The sequence below is a fragment of the Moschus berezovskii genome, chromosome 16, assembly GCF_049115385.1.
Source record: "Moschus berezovskii isolate FMDL1 chromosome 16, NW_MosBer_1.0, whole genome shotgun sequence".
Classification (NCBI taxonomy): domain Eukaryota; kingdom Metazoa; phylum Chordata; class Mammalia; order Artiodactyla; family Moschidae; genus Moschus; species Moschus berezovskii.
Genome location: NC_142475.1, coordinates 72,849,431 through 72,870,873, shown reverse-complemented (window position 1 = coordinate 72,870,873; position 21,443 = coordinate 72,849,431). Strand labels below are relative to the sequence as shown.

General features: G+C 40.1%; 1 protein-coding gene across 8 annotated transcripts in view; it reads right to left on the bottom strand.

Moving 5' to 3' along the window:
* Positions 1–21,443, bottom strand: part of ASPH (aspartate beta-hydroxylase) — a 183,100-nt gene that overhangs the window by 26,033 nt on the left and 135,624 nt on the right. For all 8 annotated transcript variants that reach the window (XM_088844454.1, XM_055432550.2, XM_055432548.2 and 5 more), the window contains 5 exons: positions 20,936–21,086; positions 17,254–17,390; positions 15,012–15,110; positions 12,043–12,132; positions 6,655–6,792 (listed from right to left, as the gene is read on the bottom strand). In XM_088844454.1, the coding sequence (XP_088700580.1) occupies positions 6,655–6,792; positions 12,043–12,132; positions 15,012–15,110; positions 17,254–17,390; positions 20,936–21,086 (615 nt within the window). The remainder of the gene's footprint in view (positions 1–6,654; positions 6,793–12,042; positions 12,133–15,011; positions 15,111–17,253; positions 17,391–20,935; positions 21,087–21,443) is intronic.

The following is a 21,443-nucleotide window of genomic DNA, read 5'->3' as shown; positions in this document are numbered from 1 at the left end:
TGTATATTCAGTCTCTCATTATCTTTACCGAAGGAAAAGGACGACATAAAGTATCGGGCACAGGGCAAGAGAAGGGTCTCGGAGGACTGAACTTCACTCTTTCTAAAGAGTGGGAGGAAAAGTTTCTTCTCCTAGAAGCAAGGAGAAAAGGTAGTCCAGGTTGCCAGGAGAGACAGCCAGCCTGAGGTCTTCAAGGACTCAGAGAGTCCTCTGCTCTAGTCCAGACTGGCAGGGACACCAGCCAATGTCCTCAGTCAGGAGATGGTAAAAAGGGAAATAGCGTTCTGTCGTCCTGTCTCTGCTCAACCTACAAGGAACAGTGCACCTGGCTGTGTCCTGAGGGAGTAAAAACCCCAAAATCCTTAATCTCAAGGGGCTGCAAATCAGAGAGACGTTCTGTTTATATATAAAACAAACCACTGATAAACAGATAAGCACATGATCTATCACGTGTACATGCACATGTGTCTTTAACACATCAGTCAGTATGTATGTATGTATGTATGTTATGGATCATGACCTACTCGATAAAAAATTTTGAAACTGCAAATGTTGCACTAACCTCCAGCTGTGGCTTGCAATGGAGTGCCCTGGACTGTAAGTCAAACACTGTACTGGAAAGAGGATCAGAGACAAAGCCAATTTTTAGGCATTTGTAAAAAACTGAAAAAGGGGCTTCCCTGGTGGCTCAATGGTAAAGAATCCACCTGCAATGTAGGAGACATGGGTGTGATCCCTGGGTCAGGAAGATCTCCTGGAGGAGGACATGGCAACCCATGGCAGTATTCTTGCCTGGAGAATCCCATGGACAGAGGAGTCTGGCAGGCTACAGTCCATGGGGGTCACAAAAGAGTCAGACAACGACTGAAGCAACTTAGCATGCATGCATGCAAAAAACCAAAAATACTGAAAACTCATCAATTTTGCTTTGAAAAAGAAAATGACCTTTTAGTTGGAAATAAGTCAAAGCATTTCTTTTTTTTTTCTTTTAAAGATTTTTTTTAAACCTGGATCATTTTTAAAGTCTTTCTTGAATTTGTTACAATAATGCTTCTGTTCTATGTGGTTTTTTTTTTGGGGGGGGGACACGAGGCATGTGGGATCTTAGCTCCCTGGCCAGGGATCGAACCTGTACCCACTGCATCTGGAGGGCGAAATCTTAACCACTGGACCGCCAGAAAGGTCCCTCAAAGAATTTCAAATATGTTATCTTTTGGTATGTTGCCGTAACTGGCATCACATGCCCTTCTATAACCTTAGCAGAGTGTTGGCTCTCAGTAAGGACTCGCGTTTAAACCCACATGGGAACATCCTTGATGGTGGGGTTTTGTTGAGTCTTGCTTTTGCACCTTGTAGGAGAGGAGGAGCTGAGGCAATTATTTCGCATTTGGAGAGAAAGAAACTGAGTCTCAGGTGGGTGAAATGACTTTTCCAAGGAGTCAGAGCAGACAGCAAAGCTAACCTGCTTCTGAAGTTTCCTTTTAAATCACACAGCAATCAAATTCTGTAAATTCTCTGCACTCCCATGGTCATTTTGTTGTCATTTTCAGTGAAAATACCTTCGGAATTCAAAAGTGTAAAGTCTGATTTAGAAAAACAGGATTAAACTATCATATTAATCTTTAGGAACTGCTTTCAGAACTTCTTTCTACTATGATACTTACTTTCCTATAAAATTGATAATCCTCTTACTTTACAGCTTAATTTCACTGTAAATCTGACACTTTTGCTTCTGTCTCAATCCAATTTATTTCAAAAGCAGTTCAGTGAAAATATTTCAAATATTGAATCACACAGATACAAATGTTGAACCACTAATGTACTCCCGTATAAGTTTTTAATTTTGTCCAGGTGGCATTATTCATACACAATGGACTTCCTAATTAATAAAAGCCCTAGTCTGAGGAAATGCCAGGAAGAGCATCATTTTAATCAATCATTCTTAGGCAGTGTCACATCACTGGCAGGTTTTACTGGGCACTTCTCCAACTGCAAGAAAACTACAGTATGAAGAAGGAAAACTTATCTGTGATGCTATATATTTACATCAGAGCAGGTGCTTTGAAAATCTCAGAAAAAGGATGCAAGAATTTCCCCTTTTTCCAGTAATGAATGCACAGCTAAGTAGCAGGGAATAAAATAGAAAAGGGTTATTTTGAACTCTGGCTTTCAGTTGCTATTGGCTCTCACTGCTTTCTCCATGTTATGACAGTGATTTTCATGCATGTATGTTTACATCTAAACAAATTGGATCAAAAAGTTAATCTTAAAAAAAAAAGGAGCAAAATTCTTAAGTAGGGTGGCTTTTGTCTTACTGGAGGAGATTTCTTTCTCCTTTTCTATTTATAATCTAGAAACACATTAATCCATTTTTGTTTCAATTTCAATGTTAAATACCTCCAAGCCACTTAGGGTTTTCATATTTGTTATTTGGGCAAAAAAATTACTCAGTTTTAATGAACATATACCTAAAAGAAAAAACTCTGCTGGGCTGTTTTTCTCTCAGTTTTTTTCACAGAGCTACACAGTCTCTTAACACCCCTGGTGCACAGAATCGCCAAATTGCCAGCTACACAATAAGGAGAACAATGGCAATTCAACACAACAGAAGAACACAGATGATACATTTTGCTGAACGTTGTCCTGTTCCTTCAACAAAATTGCACTCTACAGCTCACTGGAACATACAATGAGAATAATTTAAATGAAAATGTGCAATGCATGGCAGTTAATTGTTACCTAAGAGTGAGAATCTGGGTAATTATTCTAAAAGGATCTTGGCCAAACACGGCAGCTATCCTATCTAAAAGGTTTCCACCTTACAGTATGAATGCCTGGGTGATGATTCATGATCCATAATAGTCAAGTCTGTGATTTGAAAATGGAAGAAAATCTTGATGAGAAAGTGTCTGTCAAGTGTTCTTAGCCCCTGGGTTCCCTCAATAGAAGGTTCTGCCTTGTCACAGTCATCACTGGCAAATGGTCACTTGAAACTACTTCTTTTTTTTAAAAGTCGTAACATGTACAATATTAACATTTCTGCAAATAAAGGCAGTTTGCAAAGTCAAGCTAACTTTACAATCACAAAGCACAGGCTGACTGAGATTCTCTGCCGCTGCAGACCCTGTGATTAATGCCCAGGACTGGCTTTTCTTTTCCTCTTAGTGAAGCAGAGCTTGAAACAGGCAGGGTTGAAATCAAGCCCAGAGAAATGGAATTTTGAAATAAAGACTTAATTGACTAAAAGAATAACATGAGACACAAGAGCAGACCTCAGTAACTTAAGAGAGTATAGTGGCAGGGACCTGAGGATAAGGAGATCTCAGTCCCAATCCCAGCTCTGACTTATTTTTTTGGCTGCACCATGTGCCATGCAAGCTCTTAGTTGCAGCATGTGGGATCTACTTCCCTGACCAGGGATCAAACTTATGCCCCCTGCACTGGGAGCATACAGTCTTAGCCACTGGACCTCCAAGGAAGTCCCCTAGCCCTGACTTACTAAGTATAAGACCTTGGGCAAATTTCTTAATTTCTCTAGTCCTTATTTACTCAAATATAAGTGGGTACAATAACACCCATCTTGAAGAGTAAAGGTTAGAAATACTATATACAAAAGTGCTCAGCACATGGCTTACAGATAAGATTTCATATAGGATAGCTGTCATGTTGTTATTTCAATAGTATATAAAATTTCAAAATTGGCTCTCTGATATTTCTTAGAAACTAGAAAATATTTCCCTATGAAAACAAGTTAATACATAATTTAAAATTATAAATCATCACAGTAACTAATGTTTATGGAGCACTTCCTACTTGTTAAATAAACAGCCATGGAACAAGCACTATTCCCACACTTTGCACAATGAAAGTAAAGCATGAAGAAGTGTTGTTCACTGTCACACAGCTAGTAGGGAATGAGATCAAAAATTCAAAACCAGGGAGTGTGGCTATGGAGGAGATGCTCTAAACTGCTTCACTGTATTGCCATCCACAGAGGAATAGATAGATATATATAATATTCTAAGTAAAAATGGAATATTACTCAGCCACAGAAAAGAATAAAAATTCTGACATTTGCAGCAATATGTACGGACCTAGAAAGCATTATACATAGTGAAATAAATCAGACAGAAAAAGAGAAATACTCTATGCTATCACGTATGTGTGGAACATAAAAAGAAGAAATGAATGTAACAAAACAGAAGCAGACTCACAGATGCAGAAAACAAACTAATGGTTACCACTAGGGAGAGGGGAGCAAGAGGGGCAAGATGGGGATATGGCATCAAGAGATACAAACCACTATGGATAAAATAGTCAGGCAACAAGGATATACTGTATAGCATAAGGAATTATAGCCATTATCCTGTAATAACTGAATGGAGTACAAACTGTAAAAATAATGAATCACTATATTGTATACTTGAAGCTAACATAATATTGTAAATATAGTTCAACAGAAAACAAAACAAACAAAACCAGGCAGTATGCCTATGGAGCGGGTGCTCTAACCTCACTGTATTACCTTAATGTAGGTTAATTAAGTTAGGTATTCATCAACTCCCAGAAACCTGTTTATTTTTTTTAACATACTTGAACTACAATGTATATATCACAGCTTCCCATTTCTTAACATATTTGTTGAGACATAACTCACATACCAGAAAATTCGCTCAATTAACTTTTTACAACCCAGTGGGTTTCAGGATATTCTCAGAGTCATGAGCCATAAACACGGTCTAATTTTAGAACATTTCCATAACTCCTTACGCATGAGCAATTGCTCACCCTCAGGCCCTCTTCCTGGCTATCACCAATCTACTTCCTTTCTCTATTGATTTGTCTGTCTGGACAGTTCACATGGGGGCTTCCCTGATGGCTTAGCAGGTAAAAATATGCCTGCAATGCAGGAGGCACAGGAGACATGGGTTCAATCCCTAGGTTGGGAAGATCCCGTGGAGAAGGGAACGGCAACCCACTCCAGTATTCTTGCCTGAAAAATCCCATGAACAGAGGAGCCTGGTGGGCTATAATCTGTGGGGTTGCAAAGAGTCAGACATGACTGGGTCACACACACACACACACACACAGTTCAGATAGGTAGCATCATGTCATACGCAGTTCATTTATGTTGTACCATGAATCTTGGTACTTCTTCCTTTTTTATTGCCATTGTGTAATATATCATACTCTGTTTATATTCTTTCATTCATCATTTAAATAGACCTTTGGGTTATTTCCACTTTTAAATACTCTAAATAATGCTCCTCTGAACACTTAGGTGCACATTTCCACATGAATATATGTTTGCATTTCTCTTGGGTATACACCTAGGAGTAGAATTGCTAGGCTGTAACTCTGTGTTTAATGTTTTGAGGAACTGCCAACCGTTGTCAAAATGGCTGCACCCCTTTGCATTCCCATCAGCAAGGGCATGGGGGCAAGATATTATCTCAGCTCAGTTACATCAGATGTCTGAAAGGGTGCAGCCATTTGTTGCTCAGATCACTCCTACATTTGGAACCTGCAAGACCTCATGGGGTCGGCCAACCTTCGTGGTCTCACCCTGGAAGGCACTTTCATATGATGTGATAATGGACTGGACTCTTTATTATTAGTGACAATGTGGTCTAGTGAACTGCCATGTCTGTTAAATGTTAGGACCCTTTTGTTACAAGGGATCTGTCTGTGGTCAAAATTCAGGGGGTGGCTTCAGATAATATTATAAGAACATTATCTAGTTTTTGTTTCCAGTTCTTGGCAAAATCTTCCAAAATCCATGAAATTTCTTGAATAAGTGACCTTTTTCATTCCCTGGTGGCTCAGATGGTAAAGAATCTGCCTGCAGGAAGATCCCCTAGAGAAGGAAATGGCAACCCACTCCAGTATTTTTGCCTGGAGCATTCCATGGACAGAAGAGGCTGGTGGGCTTCAGTCCATGGAATTGCAAAGAGTTGGACATGACTGACAGACTAATACTCTCTCACTCTGTCATTCATAAAGAGTCTCAAAAGAGCATACTTGGATTTACGCTAATGAGGCAACTTAGTGTGGGGCACCAGATGGCTGGTCACTGGAAAGATGACGTGACTAGGTTGGAACTTTGCTCCAGCCATTGCTGGGAGGGACATGGGTGCTGCAGATTAAGCTCCATAAACACGGGTGAACCACAAGATCTGATGCACTTGTGGGTGGGTGTGCCTGTCCACAGGCCAGGAGGCGGCGTACCCCAGTTGCATGAGGACAGAAGTTCCTGCACCTGGATCCTTCCCCTTCCACACCTCACCTTGTGCATCTCTTCATTTGCTGTTCATCTGTTTCCTTGATAATATCCTTTATAATAAACTTTCAAGCACAAGTAAACGTCCTGAGTTCTGTGAGCCACCCAACACAAAACTCTTTGGGGTGCTCAGGAAGTTTTAAGAGTGTAAAGGGGTCCTAAATAGAAAATTCTGAAAACTGTTCTTCAACAAATTTCTCTCTTCACCATCTAACCTAAACTCTTGTCTGATGGGATGAAAAGATTTGCTTTGCACTGTTTTCTGCATATGCCCTGGAAAGAAAATGTTTCCACCCGGACATTCCTTTGCTTGAGATTCCATCTCTGAATTTTGAGGAGGAAACAGACAAGGACTTGGCAAAGTCAGCACTCACCTTCACTAACTCGGTGTAGCCAGTCTCCTTGGGGGTCCACCATGGCTGGGCTTTCAGTCCCTGCACGTTGTACAGTGAGCGCTGCCACACGGAGGCAAAGTGGCCCCTCTGGTACCCCAGCTCGTACCACCTATATGCCTGGGAAATCAGAAAGATCGAACTCCAAATGAGGCAGTCTTACTATAAATAACCTAAAGTCACTAAAAACTCTGTACGACTTTGTGACAATAAATGAAGAGCTTTCTAGTCAGGTGCCCCAATCTATTAAACACTGGCAAAAATACTGTTATTTGATTGGGTTTTTGATTCAGTTCAGTTCAGTTCAGTTCAGTCGGTCAGCCGTGTCTGACTCTTTGCGACCCCATGAACCACAGCACGCCAGGCCTCCCTGTCCATCACCAACTCCCGGAGTTCACTCAAACTCATGTCCATCGAGTTGGTGATGCCATCCAGCCATCTCATTCTCTGTCGTCCCCGTCTCCTCCCGCCCCCAATCCCTCCCAGCATCAGACTCTTCTCCAGTGAGTCAACTCGTCGCATGAGGTGGCCAAAGTATTGGAGTTTCAGCTTTAGCATCAGTCCTTCCAATGAACACCTAGGATTGATCTCCTTTAGAATGGACTGGTTAGATCTCCTTGCAGTCCAAGGGACTCTCAAGAGTCTTCTCCAGTACCACAGTTCAAAAGCATCAATTCTTTGGCACTCAGCTTTCTTCACAGTCCAACTCTCACATCCATACATTATTTTAAATAAATGTGTGTGTTTTATTTTCACTCCTAGGCCATAAGCTCTCTGAACACAGGACTCACACTGCACTCAGTCTGATCTCAGAGTGTACAGAAGAGTCTCGGACTTTGTTCAGTGGATAAATCATTGAGGACATAAAGGGGACTGTGTTTATATTTTAGTTTTTATGTCTTAACTTCTGTTTCTATGTTTCCATTGAAAGGAAAGGAGTATATTTTCACCATTTTTTTTTTAAACAGATACCTGCTTTTACTGATTTGGGATGCTAAAAAGGACAGCATTTCCCCTCCCCTCCCCCACCATGCCTAGTAGCATGCAGGATCTTAGTTCCCAGATCAGGGATTGAACCTGTGTGTCCCCTGCAGTGGAAGTGTGGTGTCCTAACTGCTGGACTGCTAGGCAAGTCCCAGACAGCATCTTCTTTTCACATGAACAGTGTTCTCTGTTCACATGAAGAAGAAGACTGCCCCAAGGTAATGGAGTATAAACCCTCCATTAAAAAATCAGACAAAAGAAAATAATATTCTGAGTTAGCAATAAATAGAGTGATAGTCCATATTAGATTTTTTTAAGAAGGGAAATTTTGTTCCGAGTAATTTTTATCCCTGTCATAATAGATAACATTTGCGGCTGTAGGCTGTAACACGATACAACTTGACTCCAAGAAGACTAACTAGCTTTTCAGGGACAGCTGGCTGCAGTCTGCTGCTCCATACGTCCCCTTCAAATGATGCCTGAACCATATGCTCTCCTGGTGGCCCTTCCCACACAGCCCTGCACCCAGCATATCCCATTGTCTTTAGACTGGAAGATCATTCTAGGATTGTGCTTAATGGCCCCACCTCTATTATCTGAATTATGATCTAATGATTGCTTTCGAAGAGTGATTTTAAATACACATCTTTATCAATGAAAACAGGCAGTTAATATCAAGCAGATTAAGAAGATAATATTTTCATCAAACTCCATCTTACTTTAGATGGAAGAAATAATAACTCTTAGAAAAGTCTTTAAAAATTCATTGGCCAAAATTTCATTCGTTAGAAAAATCAGGAACCATCTCTATTTTCAGTAACACTTTTCAGCTCACTACTAGCTTTTGCATAAGTACTTTCATTTGATCTTTTCTATAACTCCAAATAGTTCCATTTTACAAATGCTCAGACTGAGATTTAAAAAGACTAAACATGATGAACAATCACCCAGTGCATCTGGCAACTTATTCCATTCTCTCTCTGTCTCTCTATCATTTAAAAAGAAACTATCACAAGTGATCTTCTTATGTAATTATCTTTCTCAATGTTAACTCAAATTAAGAATATATGTACTAATCACTCATATGTTTTCCTTGAAAGACATGTAAATGGTAACCATAAAGTAATTCCTTTAAACATGACTCACAGTAGTCTGATTTTTAAAATATAGCATTTTACCTTTGAAATTAAATTGACTATTTCAGTTATTTTTGTCCAATTTAAATTTAGTTAATTTTTCAGTGCTAAAGTGAACAACCATATTAATTACAACAGATGATTTTTGGAAATTCTCACTAATTTTTTTAATCATTAGAAATTCATTTTAAGGACATAGTGAGAATAGTGAGAAAGAAATTATTGGAGTTAGAAGTCTTAGATTTCAGTCCTGGACTAAACACGCAGCATGCTGGTGCCTGAGCAAGACATTGTATTTATAGGGCATGTTCAAGTATCTGTAAGAGCTTTTCTGACACTCAAAGTTGAGAGTAGTGCATCAAACATGGCCCTTGACCTTATACCTCTCTGTCATTTAATTTTTTTTCAGCTGCTCAGCTCGGAGGATCTTAGTTCCCCCACCAGGGATTGAACCCATGCCCCCTGAAGTAGAAGTGCAGAGTCTTAACCACTGGACCGCCAAGGAAGTCCTCTCTCTCAACCCCCCACCATTTAACTCTTAGAGAAACAAAATTATGAAATATTAGTAATTAAAAAAAATTATATCTAATTATATAGGGGACATAGTGAATTTAGCTAGATTTTAAATTTTTTCATTTTTAATTGGAGTATAGTTGCTTTACAATGGTGTGTTGGTTTCTGCTATACAACAATGTGAATTGGCTATAAGTATACAGACATTGCCTTCTTCTTGAGCCTCCCTCTCAGCACCCACCCCAATTCACCTATCTAGGTCATCACAGAGCACCAAGCTGGGCTCCCGCTGTTAAACAGCTACTTCCCACTAGCCATCTATTTTATACATGGTGGTGTGTATTTATCAACGGTACTCTTTCAGTTCATCCCACCTCTCCTTTCCTCTGCTATATTCACAAGTCAATTCTGTGTCTCTATTCCTGTCCTGCAAATAGGTTCATCAGTACCATTTTACTAGATTCCATATTTATATATGCATTAATGAGGATTCCTAGGTAGCTCAGTGGTAAAAAATCCACCTGCCAATGCAAGAGACTCAGGGTCGATCCCTGGGTTGGAAAGATCCCCCGAGGAGGAAATGACACCCCATTCCAGTATTCTTGCCTGGAGAATTCCATGGACAGAGGAGCCTGGTGTGCTACAGTCTATGGGGTCAAAAAGAGTCAGACACAACTGAGCAAGTAACAATTTCACCTCACTTTCATACGCTATTTGCTATTTGTTTCTCTGTGGGCTTTTTAAATTCAAGAACTGTGCTATTCCTTGCATTTTAACGATAATTAAGCTGAAAGCACAATCCCATAGGTTCAAATTGCAAGCTCTTAACAATGTGTAGTAGTGAATTGTTTGCCCTTGAAGTGAAGGCTGTTTTCATCTAAGATGTGAGACTAAATCACAGACTTGTTTTATCTGTCTTTGCCCTGGACCATAAGATGTTCAAAGGTAAATTAATTAGTGACGATTACATTTATAGTAATCAGATATGAACATTTTTCCAGTGTTAGATACTGTTGCAAAGTCTTTCTTATCCTTCTCATTCAAAGAAGGGACCAGGAATTTACATCTTAAGAGAATTAAGGAACACAAAAGTGACTGCTAATCAGCAATTTCTTCCCCCTTCTTTCTCTTCTTTCATTTCTCATTTTATTCCAGTTGATTGACTGGTAGGTCAGAGGGAAAAGGTACAGATACACAGAAATGGATAAAGAAAACAGTGTTAGTCATCCAAATTTCTGTTACCCTAAATTGGGTTGTCTCTTTAGCTGGCAATTCCATTCTGTTCCGTCGCTCAGTCGTGTCCGACGCTATGCGACCCCGTGGACTGTAGCCTACCAGGCTTCTCTGTCCATGGGATTCTCCAGGCAAGAATACTGGAGTGGGTTACCGTTTCCTTCTCCAGGGGATCTTCCCAACCCAGGGATCGAACCCAGGTCTCCCGCATTGGAGGCAGACGCTTTAACCATTACCTCATTACAAAACCCTTTGCTCCAACGAACCCTCAATTGTCCAAATAGTACCAAGTTCTTATCAGCTTTAGAAACCAGATGTTACGTTACCCTCAGATGTCACCTTATTATTGATATATATGTGAAATGCATGGTTACAAAAATCCAGGGTCCCTGACTCTAATGAGAACCCAGCGTAGGGCCATGGCATGGTGCAGGACAGCCTAGCAATGCTGTGTGAACCACAGTGGATGGTGAGAGTTTGGGGATTTACATCACATGATGCCATCACTGGTGACCAAATGTTATACTAAAGAAGCCGACACTGAACTCAGAAAAAAGGAATAATGATAAAAGAAAACGTGTGATTTGTTTTAGGTGCTGTATTTTCTGTGTCAGTACTGGTCATTATTATAGCTATAGATGTTCATCTTAAACTTGGTATTAAATATTTCAGAAAGTAATTACACAATTAACCACCAGGTTCAGTCTGCTTAAGAATCAGTTGGGTAAAGACTTCATTCTAAAAATAACTACTTTTAAAATTCCAAAATAACATAAATCTAGGCTTCCCTGGTAGCTCAGCTGGTAAAGAATCATCCTGCAATACAGGAGACCCCGGTTTGATTTCTGGGTTGGGAAGATACCCTGGAGAAGGGATAGGCTACTCACTCCAGTATTTTCCCCTGGTGGCTCAGATGGTAAAAATTTCGCCTGCATTGTGGGAGACCTGGGTTCAATTCCTAGGTTAGGAAGATCCCCTGGAGAAGGAAATGGCAACTCACTACAGTATTCTTGCCTGGAGATTCCCATGGGCAAAGGAGCCTGGCAGTCCATGGCGTCACAGAGTAGGACACGATTGAGTGGCTAAGCACAGCACAGGCAAACTATAAAAATATCTTAAAAGATATTTAAACAATTTCAAGGACATCTCTTCATTTCATAAATTTAAAAATGTTTTTTCAAGGCAATATCTGTCTCTATAGATACACACACAGATGTACAAACAGGCATGCACATACATGCACACAAACAGATACACACATATGCACACTAATGTAGAGGCTACTCTTGTGATGATTCAGATACCTTATTGAAAGAAATTATAACAGTTAAATCCCAAAATCTCTTCATAGTAGGAATTGTTAGGCTGTTGCAAAAAGTTTAAACCACGTTGAAAGTTTATGCTGGAAACATTTTTTCAGCTGTAACTGTCTCACAGAAACCACTGCCCTCCTGCTCTGTATCTTCTGTTAAAGAGAACAGAAAGCTCACGAATGCACTATTACCTCTTTGTTTCCAACTCTCTGCATGGCGTCCCCCAGGTGAAAATAAAATCTCCCATCATCAGTACCAGGATCTCCAGATTCTATTCCTTCCTGTAGAAAGGACAGTGTCAGTATTTGTGAAAGGATTAGATACCAGACTTATTAATCCATTGACTTACTAAATCGTTTCTAAGAACCAGAAAATCATCTCAATATTGTTGTTGATCAGTCTCCCGGTCGTGTCTGACTCTTTGCAACCCCATGGACTGCAGCACCTCAGGCCTCCCTGTTCCTCATCATCCCCCAGAGTTTGCCCAAGTTCATGTCCTTTGCATTCGTGATGCCATCCAGCCATCTCATCCTCTGATACCCTCTTCTGCTCTCATTCTTTCCCAGCATCAGGGATGTTTTCCAATGAGTCATCTGTTTGCATCAGGTGGTCAAAGTATTAGAGCTTCAGCTTCAGCATCAGTCCTTCCAGTGAATATTCAAGGTTGATCTCCCTTAAAATTGACTGGTTTCTCCAGCAACACAGTTCGAAGGCATCAATTTGGCAATTAGGTTACTGGTCAATATTTACAATGCCAAAGCAAAAGGAGGAGATAAAGTTCAATGTAACAATGCATTCATCATCAATAAACAGTGGAATAGCCCATTAAGTTAATATGATGCTTTGTGAAGTGTCTCTGCGGGAACAATTGTATTTCAATATCCCAAAGAATTTCTCTGACTGAGTTTCTATCACATTTATTTTGTTCTCCAGATCTGACCATATGTCATTTAGAGGATTTTTTACCCTGAACCAAAATGTTTAGTTGCTCATAGATGTTTGAAATGATAGGGACCCAACTGCAAGTAATATTTTTTTCCACTCAAGTCAAACGTGTCCTCACTTTTCAATGAAATAATTTACAGAACACACAATAGGATTAAAGCCAGTTGGAATCTTTGAAAATATAATTTCATTAAACAACTCCCATCCTAAAACACTCAGCTGATTTCTATCCCCACTGTTCACAAAGGAACTGAAATTTAAATTTACGCATAAACAAAAGAGAGAAATATTAAAGCAAGAGAATGAATTTAGAGAAGTAAAAGAAGCTCAAAGATAAAACATATTTCAATGTCTAAAATTCTGCATCTTTGAGGCTTCTTCATAAGAAGCCGATTATCTTTTACTCGGGTGAAATTTTATGCACATTAGGGTGGAAAACAGCAGCACAGAACAGAATCATCACTCAGGAGGGGGGAGTTGTGATCCGGGTTCTTGACTGATGGATGCTCAGGTAAACATCCTCGTTCATTAACTAACCAACCCTGCCCTCTACGTCCTCATCTCCGTGCCAGGAGAGTACTGTTAGGTCCTTATGATGTCAAAGGAAAGGAAGGTGGAATGATTGGAGAGAATGGAATTGTAGCATGTATATTATCATAAGTGACCAGTCCAGGTTCGACGCATAAATTTTCCTCTGTTCATTTCTTTGCATTTGTGCTTTTTTAATAAAATTCTTTTTTAAATAAAAAAAAAAAAAAAGAGGAATATTTTATATCAGAGAAGACTATGTGCCCACAGGATCATGGCAGGGAATGGGCAGCCTGCTGAAGTCCCAAGACAGTCAAGACAGGCTGGGGGGTGGGGTGTACGCCCACCTCAAGGGGGTACCACTGCTCAGCTCCTGTGCTGAGATGTGGGTCACATGTGACCTTTCCAGAAAAATCAGAAATTTGCTTGATTATATAAAATCCTTCAGATTTTCAACTAAGGGAAGCAATTAAAATTGTTTTTAAGAGAAATATATTGGCCAAATAGAACATGCAAGCTACTTGTAATCAGTGGGTCAGTATTTGGGATCTCTGACCAAAGTCATATGACGATCACAAAAGTGGTTCATAAAAGTGCTACTTTAAGGTCATAAGTATATAATCAGCTACCTGGATGATACGGTAGCACTAGCTAGTGTTACAGGCTTCCCTGGTGGTTTAGATGGTGAAGAATCTGCCTGCAATGTGGGAGACCCATGTTTGATCCCTGTGTCAGGAAGATCTCCAGGAGAAGCGAATGGCTATTCACTCCAGTATTCTTGCCTGGTCTCCAGGGCAGAAGAGCCTGGCGGGCTACAGTCCATGGGGTGGCAGAGTTGGACACAACTGAGCAACTAACACCTTCATTTTCACTTTTTCAGCTGGTGTTACTATTTAAATTATAAATAAAAAAATTCAGTTCCTCAGTGATACTAGCCACACTATAGATGCTCAACAGTCACAAGTGGTTAGTGGCTACCATATGAGAAAATACAAATAAAGACCATTTCCTTTATGGCAGAAAGTTCTGCTGGTCAGCCCTGAGCCAGACCACACGCGATCCTGGTGAGCCGACGAGGATTCTGTTTTTATGTGAACAAAAAATGACAACACATTTCATTCTGAGTCTTTCCAGCTATCAGGCTTCGGGGGATTGGATTTACTCCGTCTGCATTTGTTACCTCATTTTGTGTGGGTTTCCATGAAACCTGCTCAAAGTAGATTCAATGTATAATTAAGTTGCAAAAGGAACAGTTAATTCATTATTGACTGAGGAATTTTTGCTGAAACTAATGCCTGTGGCTGGCAATTTGCAATGTAAGTGAAAGTTGAAACATCTCCGGTCAATAATGTTTGGGTAACAAAAGACATATTCATATGCCTCTGGTTGATAATGTGTTAACGCATTGTCCATATTTTAAAATATTTTATCAACTAGTAACTACTGCAGTTTTAGGAATTTCTTTAGAATCTTTTCCAAATAATCTCTGTTCATAACACTTCTACCTCTAACACCCTCGGTTAAGCTGAAGGTCCACACTGCCTGTGAATGTCATCGTCTGAAGGTGTATATTTTGGTGTTGAAAAGGGTCAGTAGTACACGCCAGTCAATCTAAACTACATAATCAAGGGTGTCCAAATGACTCAAAGGAATCAGAAGAGGGAAAGAGAGGAAGGGAGGGAGTTACCTTTAGATAGGGGATGCTCTCAGCAATCTTGTTCTGTGCCTTCAGGATAAAGCCATAATGCACTTTAGCAAAACCATCATTAGGTGTAACGCTCAGAACCTAAACTCAAAAAAAAAAAAAAAAGAAAAAAAAAAGCTATTGTGATGGACTGTGAATTCTACAAATGTTTTAATTAACTTTGCTGTGCTTGGACTGGATTATGATGCTATAGCTTAAAATGCAATAGTGTTTTTTCTCATTGCAATACATTAGGCTTAAGTGGCCCCATTTCCCCTCAACTCAAAATGTTCAATGCAAAATGTTCTCAATGAATGAAAAGGCAATGACCATTAAAGCATTGCTCTAACAATGCAAATCAGTAAAATCTCTATCAATTTTATGACTTCAATATTTTTTTAATGATCAAGGAAAGACTGCTTTAAATTAGCTCTATTTAAAGTCAACTCTGAATGATTATCATATATTTTTTACATATATGTTTTTGTAAACATATATGCTTATATATGGTGGGTGAGATGGTAAAGAATCTGCTTGCAATGCAGGAGACCTGGGTACAATCGCTGGGTTGGGAAAATCCCCTGGAATTTCTTTAAAATCTTTTCTAAATAATCTCTGCTCATAACCCACAGGGCTGCCCTCCCAGCCTGATTCTTTATGATCAACTACTGCGCTTACTGCAGTTTACATGCAGTGCATAACAGATGCACAAGTTGTATTATCCTGTTGTAATTAGCAAACTCTCAGAACATGACAAATGGCTTTATAAGATTTCTAAAAAAGTCAAATTGAGATTAATACTAAAAATGTTACCGAGATTCTCTCTCTTTACATACACACACACACACACAAAGCACAGATAACAACAAACTGGTTGACATTTCTAGTTCTGCACAAATTCAAATTCGGCAGGACACACTACCAGGACTGAAAATATCCTTATAAATAATGTTTCACATGGACATTATTAAAATATCAATTTTTCAGTGAGAGTGAAAATATTATTGACAGTTAAATGAAATTTTGAAAGTATCTGAAATATTTCATCTTAAAACCTATTTTAGAATGTGGACCTTCTAGAATGTCCACCATAGATTAGTACATGTATATATAAATGTACAATTCACAGGTTTTTCCTTGAACATTTTTTACTGAAAGAGGATACAATCAAACAGGTCTGAAGACTACTGCTATGGGCAGTGGGAACCTCTGAAGGGCTGAAGCCAAGGATGAGGGTCAGATGGGCATTTTGTGTTGATGAAGATCATAAGAAAACAAGGTTGGGCGGGATGGATCTATCCTATTTTACACTAGAGACAATGGGGCCTGAGTTAAATAAGAGGATTTGAAAGACACTGAGGATGTTAAAGGTAACAGAGATTAGTTACTTGGCATCATATTGTAACCCCATGATGGCATACTCTGTGTTGTTTCCTTAACCACCATTTCCTGAGCCAGTGCCTGTGGGTTTCGATAAACAAGTGCTAAGTGAATGGACAAGCACGAGGAGTGAAGGGAGGCAAAGGGCAGGAAGATGCTGGACCAAGTGTGGCTCAGGTAATTGACGGTGTTACTAATGAGGAAAGTGCAGTAAAGTCTCCAAAAGCCAAGGATGTAGCCAGGTCTCTGCAACCACCTTAAAGTCAGTCTTTGCTGGGACCTCCTTGGTGGTTCAGTGGTTAAGAATCTGTGCTTCCATTGCAGGGAACAAGGATTCAATATCTGATCCAGGAACTAAAATCCCACGTGCCACTCTACACAGCCAAAAACCCCCTAAGGATCAGAGAGCCACTGCCTCTGAAAGGAGAGCAATTTATGCCATATACCCAGAAAGCTTGTATTCTGTAGTTTCTCTCCAGTTTGGACTTCAACTGAAGAAAGTACAAGATAACATGTTTTTAAGTTCTTGAGTTTTTGAGTTCCTCTTCCTGTCATAAAGAACACTTTAGAAAGGTTGTTTGTGGACTGAAATATATATATGAGTTCAAAAAGGATCACAATTATAGGTTGAAGGCTTTGATGTACCAAATGTTAGCTAATACTTAAAATCTTCTGATGAAGCAGAAAAAGGGTGACGAAACAAAATTTAGGATATGTTAACTATAATAAGACTTGTATTTGACTTAATTTAAAATAAAGAGAGTGAATGATCAGGTATATTTTAAAGGCAATTTAGAAATAACATTAGAACTCCATGTTCAAAAGACTTTGATTAATTGTTAATAGCAAATTGCTGCCTACTTACCTCTTCATAGACCTTCTTGGCACTGTCATTGTCTCCTATCAAGAGGTATCCAACTCCAAGGTCATTCTTTAAAGAAGTATCATCAGGAAATAGTTGAACTAATTTCTGAAGAGTAAGCAAGGATCCTCTCATGTGACCTGATTTAGTGGAAAGAAAACAATAGAAATAAAAGTAGCTTCTGTCCACCCTTGTCTTGGCACTACAAATCATAAAAGACTATTCAACAGAGCCTGAAGACCAGCTTAACTCTGACTCTGTATACTGATGGCTAAGTCCCTTTTAGGATTTTATCCTGCAGCTCTAAGGCATCGGTAATTCTCATAAGTGGGTTTTCCAGGTGGTGCTAGTGGCAAAGAATTAGCCTGCCAATGTAGGGGACACAAGGGATGCCAGTTGAGAAGACCCCCTGGAGAAGGAAATGGCAACCCACTCCAGTATTCTTGCTGGAAAATCCCATGGACAGAGGGGTTTGCAAAAAGAGTCAGACACGACTGAACACACACACACATCTCCCATAAGTAGATACTGAATTTAATACTGACTACAAACATGTTAAAGACATTCTTATTTTCTAAATTCATCAACATTTACCCTTTATGTCAAATTGCCTCTTATGAAAGTTTTAGTTACCCATTCCTTATTTAAAAAATGTTTTACTGGGGTATTTTTGACATTATAATTAACTTTAATATTATGAATACAGAACAGGCAAATAAGAAGTCTGATAGATTTCAGGATCGAGCACCCTGGATGAGACGTGAAGAGGCACTGAGGTACTCTGCATGTCTTCGTCTCTCAGTAACGACCTAGTCCTGGAGCCAAGGAGACATCATCCGGTATTAGGGGCCCCTCTGGTGGACAATAGGATGCTATGCCTACATGAACCATGAAAACCCAGCTTCAACTCATTTAAGGGCTGTCCAATGGATGTTTAAGATTTAGAGGGGTCAACTGTCATCACTCTTCACCTCAGTTGGCAAGACAAATTGTAGGGGTTTCCCTGCTGGTCCAGTGGTTACAAATCCACCTTGCAATGCAGGGGACACCAGTTCGTTCCCTGGTCCAGGAAGATCCCGCATGTCGTAGAGCAATTAGAGCAACTAAGCCCATGTGCCACAACTGCTGAGTCCACGTGCTACAACTACGGAAGCCCATGCGCCCAGAGCCCACGCTCGGCAACAAGAGAAGCCCCCACTTGCCGCACTAGAGAAAGCCCGTGTGCAGCAACAAAGACCCAGAACAGTCAAAATAAATAAATGAATCTTAAAAAGAAAACAAAGACAAACTGTATAAGGGGAAAATGTGCAAAATGAGAGTCCATATGACAAAATTAATTACCTAAAAGGCTTTGTTGACCAGAAACTGAAGATCAGCCAAGATACGCCAGGACCATCCAAAAGCTAATGTAGCTGGATGCTCTACTAACTGTTAGGCATAGGCCACCACCCACTGACTCCACCACCCTCTCCCCATTCATTACTTGCCAGTCTGGGGCGGTTTGCTCAACTATCCATTCCTTCACTGATAAATCTGACTCTACCTTTCTGTACTCCTTCTCTGCCACCTGCCCCACTTGGGATTACAGTTTTCTTTTGATTCTAAACTTGCCCTATGGAGCCACAACAAAGGCCCAGGTGAGAGTCCATCCTATGTCCTTCTTGCCCCCCCTACTCTGCATCTCCAGGGACCTATGAATCCCTCAGAACCTCCCCTAGTAAACTCACCTCATTCTCATTTGGAGGAGAAAGAAAGTGGAAGTGTTAGTTGCTCAGTCATGTCCACCTCTTTGCGACCCCGTGGACTGTAGCCCAGTGGGCTCCTCTGTCCACAGGATTCTCGAGGCAAGAATACCAGAGTAGGTTGCTATTCCTTTCTTCAGGGGAACTTTCTGACCCAGGGATTGAACCTGGGTCTCCGGCAGTGCAGGCAGATTCTTTACCATTGGAGCCACCAGGGAATTTGGAAGAGAGACTATATTCAAACACTGAAGGGTTACTTCGGAAGAAGGTTAGATCTACTTGGGTCGTCCTTCCCCTGGGGCTGGGAATAGGGTGAAGTAAGCGAGGTGCTCGATGCAAAGTTTACGAGGGTGCCAAAAATTCAGTCCCACCCAGACTCATGATAGCTGATGAATCTTTTTAAAAATAAAAATTGATGTTAAAAACCCACAGGGCTAAGTGAGTCACATCAGAGCCAGAGGAGACATGACTCAGTGATTCTAGTTTTTGCTTCTGTGGAGTTCCAGCCTTGCGTTTCCCATCCTGCCTGGGCTGCTGCATGCTTTCCTTCTCTGGGACTGGCCCTTATGAATAGACGTCTAAGGGACCATTTCTTCTAGTTTCCAATCATCACTTGGCTTCTACTCCCATCACAGATTTTGGTCATCTACCAAAGCGACAAAACCACCCTTAATTCTAGCCCTTGGAAAACTGATACAAGGTTCACTTTTGAATGTTTTGGAGATTCCTCTGGTGACATCAAGATAATACATCTATGTAACTTATCCAGCCAGTAGAGAACCCACCTTGGCAGCTACACATGGCTTAGATTTTTTGCTCCTGGTTTATCAATGACATTTTAACTTATTTTTTAATGTTATTTTTATTTATTTGGCTGTGACAGGGCTTAGTTGTCCCATTGCAAGTGGGATCTTAGTTCCTTCACCAGAGATCGAACCCACACTCCCTGCATAGAAAGGCAGGCTCTTAACCACTGGACCACCAGAGAAGTCCCCTGATGGCATTTTAGGTGAGAGAGAACCCATTACTGGCCTGATTATAATGAAGTTAGGGTACAGCAAGTTACACACTTGGTTCAAAGTTTAAGAGGCCACCAAAAATTCAGTCATCAAGATGCATGATATTTTATGCATTCTTTTTAAAAGTCAAACGAATGTAAAAAATCCATAGTGCTTTTTCAAAGCATTTTAAAATTTACGCAGTGATTAAAAATTTGTTTTTCTATAATTTTCTTTAATAAACAGTCAAAATGTACAGGTGAAATTTTTAGAGTACTTACAATTCCTGACATTTCTTATATCTATAAAACTGTTCCACTGACGATTTCAGCTATTATGGATCAGATAGTTACAGTTAAGAGAGAAAAGAAGAATTTGGCATAACAAGAAGAATTTGGCATAACAAGAAGTTTTTGATTCCAGACCTATTCGTTTATTGGGCTTCCCTGGTGGCTCAGAAGGTAAAGAATCTGCCTGCCATATAGGAGAGCTGGGTTTGATCCCTGGATTGGGAAGATCTCCTGGAGAAGGAAACGGCAACCCACTCCAGTATTCTTGCCTGGGAAATCCCACGGACAGAGGAGCCTGACAGGCTACAGTCCACTGGGTCACAAAGAGTCATACATGACTGAAGTGACTAACACTTAACTGTTCATTTATTAGTTAGGATTCCTTAGGAAATTCATCCAACCTCTCAGAATTCCATTTGTCTCATCTTTAAAATGAGTAGGGAACAGGTAAGCAGCAAAAATACTGTCTGTATCTTTGTAATTATGAAGGATTCCTCTTTCAGGCTGACCCAATCAGAGAAATTGCCTGAAATTAGGTAGAAAACCCCGGTTTCCTTTCATGTAATTAAACTCTTCTAAGAGTACACACAGCCTTCAGGTTTTTTCAGATAAAAGCACACTGCTTGCTATTGAACTGACTCTTCTTCCATCTCACCTAGAAACTGCTGTCTGTCTGACCTCCGCTTCAGGCTCAGCTTCACCAAGTCAGTGGGGGCATCAGGCAGGCTGGCTGCCTCCTGGTAGGTCTCGATGGCCCTGCGCAGGATCTCATTGCTCCTTCTTTTCTCAGCCAAATCATCTTCACACTAGAGGAAGGGAGAAATGTCCCAGGACAAGCTGCATGTGTAGTTGCCCAAAATATTTATGAAAAGTTGATGTTGGGATTTGCTTTAAAAGTAATTCAAGACAAATTAAAATTTTCTCTTCATTAAGGATAAAAAAATAAAGGAAGGCAACACAACATGTTATTTTTAATAATATGAAGAAAAGTTAACTATTAAGCTACATGTGAGAAAGACTATCACAAAAGCAGGACGAACATACGTTTGGCTGGTGGAACGTGTACCCTGCTATATATCAACATTAATAGCCAGAATTCCAGTCCACAGTTCCTGTTCTTCTGCTGGTTTATTCCTGAGCTCATTCATTCATTCAACAACTCT